Genomic DNA, 8,065 nt, shown 5'->3' with positions numbered 1-8,065 from the left:
ATATTTATTTCATGAATTTATTTATTCTTTGTTAAAAAACAGATTCATACTTTTTGCTTTGCGTAATTTGAACAGCCGTTTTAAACTGATAATTGTGTAGCAATGAAGTTGTTTGCATGACATTTAGCGGACTATAAGTATTCTTCAGTCTTTTTGCAATTAATATGAAAAGTGTACTCAGTAAAACAATTCTCAATTTCCAAACATTATTTTATGTGTATTAGCTGCCTTGGCTTATTTTGAAACGAGATGATTTACACACTTTCATTTGTCTTGTAGTTTTGCCACAAAGCGGTGTAAGATGAATTCCATTTTATCATAACATGTACGGAACCTAATAAACCTAGATCTAAGAATAAAATGTTTGATGGATTTTCTAATATTGTTCCCTGATTTCATTCAATGAGAAAAAAAAAAACAAATTTGATATCATATTTTCTTGTGATGAATGTGATATAATTATTATCATTGTTAACAGTATTCTTGAAATCCAAATTATATATAAACTAATAAAATTCTTCCAAGTGTAGCTGTCTTTCTTGGTATACGTAAAAAGTTATTGAAATTAGTAATAGTTTTATTTTCTTTAATTTATAAATTATTGATACATTTTCTTTTCTTATCTCTAGAATTATCTATGGCTTAGTAATGTGTTGTCTTTGTCTATAATTTATGTTTTCAAAGAATACAAATATATACTTTCAGGGGCGAATCCAGAACTTTTTGTAAAAAAAAGGGGGGTGCACTGACTGATAAAAAAGGGGGCGCTCCAGTCATACTTCAATTATTTCCTATATTATAAACTGAACTTTTCCAACAAAGGGACACCCCTTCGGCCCTTGGACCCGCCTATTGTATTGATTTAGATCATTTTCACGAAATGATCGATATTGATTTTTGCATGCCAAGTCTTAAAAAGGCTAAATTCTAAGAGTATTTCCAGTCTAAATGTATTTAGGAATAAGGACATTTTTTAAATGTTTTTGCATAGTTTAACTTTTAACATACGGCCTAGCCAAGATCAGATGTGCATTTCATATTGGGTCTATGTTATAGGCTTGTAAAGACAAGAAGATAAACTTTACATAAGTAATACATCTTTGAACTGAAGAAGAGAATGTAGGGTTTCACAATAAATATCAAATATCATGTATAGGTGTTACCGTTTTGAAAATAAACACTAAAATACACACTGAAAATAGGCAAAATTTCACGTTATGTTGTTTCATTTAAAATTTCGCTGTTTTTATCAATTGATAGTTAATAAGTGAACTTAATTTGAACTACATTATTGGTTCACTGTTATAGACAATTTATTCTTCTTTCTTTTACTGGTTGTTGCAACAAAAAATCTTCAGTTGTTATAAAGTTATGATAAAAAGTTGAATACTATGCGCTTGTTATGAAATTTTGTACTTTTGTTTTTAGCTTGCTCAGTGTAGTGATAAAAGAGAAAAATAAATCAAATTTATGCTATTATGTGTTTTGTTTTCTCTTCTAGTATATACATTATCAAAAACTACTTCATTTATTAAAATTGCAGTACCCTAGCTGGAGATATATGCCATCAAAGTTGGATATACAAATAAAGTGAAAAAATGTCTTGTCCGTAGACATGCATTCCCTAGTAAACTGGAAGCATAATTACATTAATGTTGCATTGCTAAGTTCCTGTTCTTTTGTAGATATGAAAACACTACTAACATTTTTTTCTACCATCTATTAATAGAGGAAAAAATTCAAAAATATGTCAGAATGTCTTGTCCGTAGACACATGTCTTGTCCGTAGACATGTCTTATTATCAATATTGCTTGGCTTTATGGGTCTTAATTAGTCCTATGTGTTGTTTAAACTTAGAAATATGTTATTTTTAATAAATAAATGGTAATTTATGTGTTCTCAATTTTTGTAAAATTACTTTACAGGAGTGGATTTTAAAAAATGTCAGATTATCAGTCATAAAAAGCATACCTTATTTTACTTCAATATTGTTTATTCCAGTTGATGCATACCTTAAAAGATTAACTAAATCAAATGAAGAAAAAGTATTTCTCTCTCTCTAACTTTATCTTTTGCATTTCAGTATTAACAGCTGATGAGGAAGTGTCTACGGACAAGACACTTGTACATAACAAGTATTAAATTCAATTATTTGTCTGCTATGGAACTTAAATCTTATTTATAGGTGATGAAAGTTATCTATTCAAATTAAAACTCAGTATTTTCAACATAAATATAGTCACAATTAATTCTAACAGATTTTTTTTTTAACTGAAATTGTCTTGTCCGTAGACATTACCACAATATATTTGTATCCAATTTCCTTGAGTTCAGCCTAATTTGATAGGTAAAATGTATGTTATTTTTTCAAGAGAACACATTCAACTATGTCAAAATTGAGTTTTAATAATAGTTTGATTGTTTTAAACAGTCAGATATATGGATTTCAGTTGAAAGAATGTGTCTTCATTTTGGCTTAATCAATAAATTATTGAGATATGTAAAGAATTATGGGTACATTTTTATATTTTCCAAAATTTAAAAAACACAGCTTAAAATTTAATTAGTAACTTTTAATCTTAACTTTAACAATCATCTTTGAAAGCATTTAATTGAATATCAATAAAATGTCTTGTCCGTAGACATTATCAAAATGTATTTGTTTCCATTTCCCTCGAAGTTAAGCATCATTTGATAGATAAACCTGATAAAATGTATGGTTTTTTTTTCAAGAGAACACTTTCAGCTATATCAAAATTAGGTTTTAATAATGCATTTCATTAAATATGAATACAATGTCTTGTCCGTAGACAAAACATATACATTGTATTGCTAAGTTTGATTGTTTATTGTAAGAATATGCATCAAGTTATTTTAATGTTCTATACACCAAAAGAAAGGATTTTTTTTGAAGTTTTGTTATTTATAGATGATTTTAGATACAGTTTTATCCGATAAGATTAATGATCAAAGAAAGCTACTGGTGTTTGAAATAACTGTGAGTTAAACATGTTCTTTTCATTTTTTTTTCAATTAAAATGTTTGATATTCAATAATTCTAAACATATTTTGTTGTCTTTGTCATTGACCAAAAATCTGACACTGGTGACCATGTCTTGAAGCCAACCATTAAAGAAAATTATACAGTTTTTAAACAACATTTATTTAATAAAAATATTAAATATTCCTTCCATAAACTGCATGTAATTATATAAATGCTTCCAGTGTTAGCCTAACAATGGCAATTTTACATAATTTAAACCATTTTTGAACCAAAATATCAAAAGAGTTTTTCCCTGAGGTGATACTCATTTTTGACTTCATGTGAAACACAAAATGCACATCTGATCTTGGCTAGGCCGTCAGTTATCTGCACGCGTGAAAGTTTATATAAATTTAGCAGAACTTTGAAAAGACGGAATAAGCACATATCCACTCGGACTCACGTTTATGATTACCTGTACAGGTAAATTACCTGCACGCAAGCGCATTGGACGAAAACACTTCCGCAAAATCCAAACTGGGACAGAAAGTTAAATATGTAACAATTTTTTGTTTTGGACAAACTTTGTTGTGAATTTATTCAGTTTTATTGGTATAAAAGGTAAAGATAAACATACATTTCAATCGCCACCTACCTGTAAGCTCTCTCGAAATTTTCCACAACGTTTTTATGATGCATGGAAGCTGCATGGTAAAACTAAACTAAAAGTTTAAAATCAAAACAATTCTTTAGGTATGGATGATCCCCATTTATTGGTGTTACCTACCCCAAATCACCAAATCATGTATCAATAAATTATGATATAAACAATTGAAAAATAACCCCAAAGAAAATATTATAGAGTGCATTATTTTATGTTTTTGGAATGAAATTTTATGGGGTAGTGGTACACCTTGATGACAGTGATTCATCTTGGACTGTTTGGCAAATTATGGATTTGACACATCTCTCCTGCATAACAATCTGTTAACTTAGTTGTTATATGTTCTTTTATTTAACAATGGCATCATAAACACAGGTGCACATGAAATATAAGTCAGATGATAGACATGCAAAAAAGAGTTTTATATGGGCAATGACACATCAAGTCTAACTTTAGTAACTTAGGCTAATTTATTCTTCAACAGTATAAGCATGACAAGTAGACTTCAAAACATATTTATTGAGATTTAAAGTCATTAAATTAAAAAAATAAACAAGACTTTTACTGGATCAAGTAAATACATTGAGTACATTATCCAATTTTATGGTCATTGATAAAGCCAAATTTTACTAAGCAAGGTTTTTCAGTGCTGTAAATACGCATGAAATTCAGAGATAAACAATAATTGTTAGTCCCCTACTGACAAAGTCGAAGTTAACTTAAATTTATGTTTGCACTCTTTCCATTCGTCAGTCCAGCAATTTCGTCTTACCAGTTTTCCAGACTTTTTTTTCTTAATTCTTGAAGATATTGATACAATATTTGGGGTCTTGTTTTATTATGACAAGTTACAGGTCAAATTCGATATTCAAGATTTTAGCTTTTCTCCTTCAGTTAAAGCCCTTTCCCTAGAATTAAATTTTTGATGATATACTTATTAACTACTAGATTTCTGTTCAAAGGGAAATAACTCATTTTTTTTTTTAACTCTTCCTAGAAATAAATTTTTGATGAAGTACTTATGACTTACTAGATTTCTGTCCAATTTAGGGAAATAATTCATTGTTTTTTTTAAGGATTTGTAAAAGACATTGTGTTAAGATAAATGACATTTTGGATATTTTTCTTTTTCTTTGGTAAATTGTTTGAAGAATTTAGTGGTAGGTTTGTATGTTATTTTATGTTGTTTACACCATGACAAATTACAAATGTATAGATCAAGTTAAAATTTTGTTCCATTACAATGAATTTTTAACCGGTAGAGGACTACACTTGACTTCATGTACATGTATGTATTGCCATGAAATACAGAGGTTTTTTTTTAATTTTAAATTGCCTCAAACTTTAAAAAAAAAAGTTTTGATGAAAGGGCAGATAAAGGCACCAATAGGGTCTACCTGAACTCTGCCAAACAATTTTAATATCATGTACTCTTATGATTTTAGGTAATTAAAGAAAAAAATCCTGTACAATGAGTACCAATTACTATCCTAAAGGGAGTTCACGTGGTGGATCAGAGATGGGGGATTCAGAGATGGGCAGTGCATTTGAACTTCAGAAATGGCCTTCCTATTATTCCTCACAGGCCAGTATGACCTACAGCCACAGAAGTTTCTACTCCACCTACACACCATCACATGCCTCAACATTCCTACCTATTGTCCAACAGGCACCTGATAAACTTAAGAAGCCAGATGACAATTTTGGTTTGGCTTGTTGCTCAATAGCTATTAACCCAATATTTGGAATAATTGCTGTTTTATTAGCAGGTAATCAAACATATACATATACTTGTAGTAACTAATAACGAAAATTTTGTGCATGTATTATCATGAAAAAAAAATGCTATCAGTGTTCTGCCCAGAAATTTTGAAAAGCATCACTTTCAGCTAAACATTTTTTGTCAATGTGTTTTATCCTGTTGCACATTGCTATCTTTTCTTTTTGTAATTATAAAAAAGAAGACGTGGTATGATTTCCAATGAGACTACTCTCCACATGAGACCAAATGACACAGATAAACAGCTATGGGTCACCATACTAACTTCAACAATTAGCAGTGCCCATACCACTTGGTCAGCTTTAAAAGGCCCTGATATCGCAAGTCTGAAATAATACAAACGAGAAAACTAGCTGCCTAACTAATGTACACAAAAAATGAACGAAAAACAAATATATGTTGCACAGAGCAACATACTTCAACCACTGAATTTCAGGCTCCTAACTTGGGACAGGCATATATACCTATAGAATGTGTCATGTTTATGAAATACATTGTTTAAATAATAGGACTGAGTGTATTAGTCCCATTGTTTCTTATTAAAAAGATATATATCAGATGTTTAACAAAGTTAAGCATCTTTAATCAATTAGACTGTTATTCCATGACGCAAACTATGTTTTGTTCATAATCAATGTAAGATATAATAAAAAATATGTTTACAAATGGAGAATTTTGAAAAAAATTGCTGTAGAATGTTTATTAAGTTTTTTACTACATATCTTTTTTTTATTTTAGAAATCTCTCGAGGTTACTTCAACCGATGTAACTACATTAAAGCTTCCAAGTATGGTGCCTACGCTAAAGCTACAGCTGCTGGGGGTATCTTCTGTACCATTTTCCTACTAGCTTGTATCATATCACAGCTTCTGTGGTACCATCTCAAGTTCTCGTACTGATGCAAACTTTATCATAGTCAACAAACAAAACTTAAACATAGATCTTATTGTATATATGGATACATACACATGTACATCATTGACAATTGTTATGAAATTATACAACATTTTGTATAAAAAAAAGTTTTATGTAATGGTTTTAAAAGGATTAATCTTTTAATTATAATAAAGTGCTTTTTAGTGAACAAATTTTTAAACTACATGTAGTAATTCAATATTCCTTTTCTTAAAGAAAAGTTGAAGAAAAAAAGAAAATTTTGGTTTTAAGACATTAAAGCACTAATTTTGGAAACAAATAGCAAAATGTACATGTATTACATTCACAAGATTTAATATGAAACTATTTTGAAAAAAGTAGGTAGAAAAAATAATATTTTTCCTTTAAACAAGATTTCCAATAGTTATGGTAGAAAAAGTCTTGAAATATATTAAAGGGTTGTTGGCCAATAATTAACATTCCTTTTGATTGCATTCTTGTAAATATTCATTATTTTTATATGTATATTTTTTATATAAACAATATTAATTAAATGATGTGTATTATTGAAAATCAAAGTTTTTTTTATATGTAACATTTTCCATAATAGATAACCTGGAGAATCATTTTCATGTACATATATAACATCTGAAATTCAAAGAAAAGTCATTTTTTTGTTTATTATTTTTTTGGGTGCAGGTGTTGAGTAAATTAAATAAAGCTTTCAAAACGTAATATATCTCGAATTATTTATGGGAAATGCAAAAAAAGTAAAGAAATGTTTGTTAAGTAAGTCTGAATTATGAAGAATTAGAATTCATCTTTTAAAAAGATGATAAAAATAACAGGTAACTTGTAAATTTTTTTTTTATGTATTGCTCATAGAATGGCTAGAGATGTTTTTCAAAGTAACATTATGTTGAAATGTGAGGAATCATAAGCATGACATACAACATAAACATATCAAATATACCATTCATCTTAAATCATAATTAATTCAAAGATTGTTTTATTATACTACAGTATTCTCAACACTTGTTATCAAATTTGTTTTTAACATTTAAAAATTTTCTCCACAATGGATAATTTTATAATTTGATATTCTGCATACAAAAAATAGATTTCAGAGTTGAAAATCTTACAACCATGGTCAAATCGTTTTAACAATGATTTTTTTACATGTTCCTTGGGTAGAAAGGGAATCACTGGTTTTCATTTGTATATTTTATGCAATATTTAAGTTTACAAGGTTAGTGCCATGTTATATGCATATCATATTTTATATCTGATTCATATCATTAAATACACTGGAAATGAACTGTGTTTTTCTTCTGTGCAATGTATTAAACTATTACATATATAATATTCAAATAACATTGAATTGAATTACATACTTAGTTAAATATTGAAAGATTTACCAAAATTTTGCGGTCCTATATTGGTATCATGTGGTTGTCTACATCAGCATCATCAGAAGACATTTGGTTTCGGGACAATATCTTTAGTATCAGTAAATAGAAATCCATGAAATTTAAACACAAGGTTTGAAACCACTAATGGAAGGTTGGGATTGATGAGCCATGGCAAACCAATTTATTCAATCTTGATGCATCTTTGGATTTATAGAAAGTTTTGAAAATGATGAGTCAGACAGATTTTCACAAGTTCAGAACTCACAGACTCACCTTAGTGAGAAACCTGATTTAAATAAAGTCTTGGTTTTCCCCCATCACTTATAACCAGGCATCATTAAGGTTTTCG

The 8,065-nt window shown here is 28.7% G+C and overlaps 1 protein-coding gene across 1 annotated transcript; it reads left to right on the top strand.

Annotated features, from left to right (window-relative positions):
* Positions 1–3,452: 3,452 nt before the first annotated feature.
* LOC143064495 (uncharacterized) lies at positions 3,453–7,622 on the top strand. Its single transcript, XM_076237356.1, has 3 exons — positions 3,453–3,605; positions 5,094–5,417; positions 6,167–7,622. The coding sequence occupies exons 2-3, from the start codon at positions 5,120–5,122 to the stop codon at positions 6,325–6,327; spliced, it is 459 nt and encodes a 152-aa protein (XP_076093471.1). The 5' UTR covers positions 3,453–3,605; positions 5,094–5,119; the 3' UTR covers positions 6,328–7,622.
* The last annotated feature ends 443 nt before the right edge of the window (positions 7,623–8,065 follow it).

This window comes from Mytilus galloprovincialis, chromosome 2 (genome assembly GCF_965363235.1).
Source record: "Mytilus galloprovincialis chromosome 2, xbMytGall1.hap1.1, whole genome shotgun sequence".
Lineage (NCBI taxonomy): Eukaryota > Metazoa > Mollusca > Bivalvia > Mytilida > Mytilidae > Mytilus > Mytilus galloprovincialis.
The sequence above is the reverse complement of the archived record's forward strand: the minus strand, read 5'-3'. Positions and strand labels throughout refer to the sequence as shown.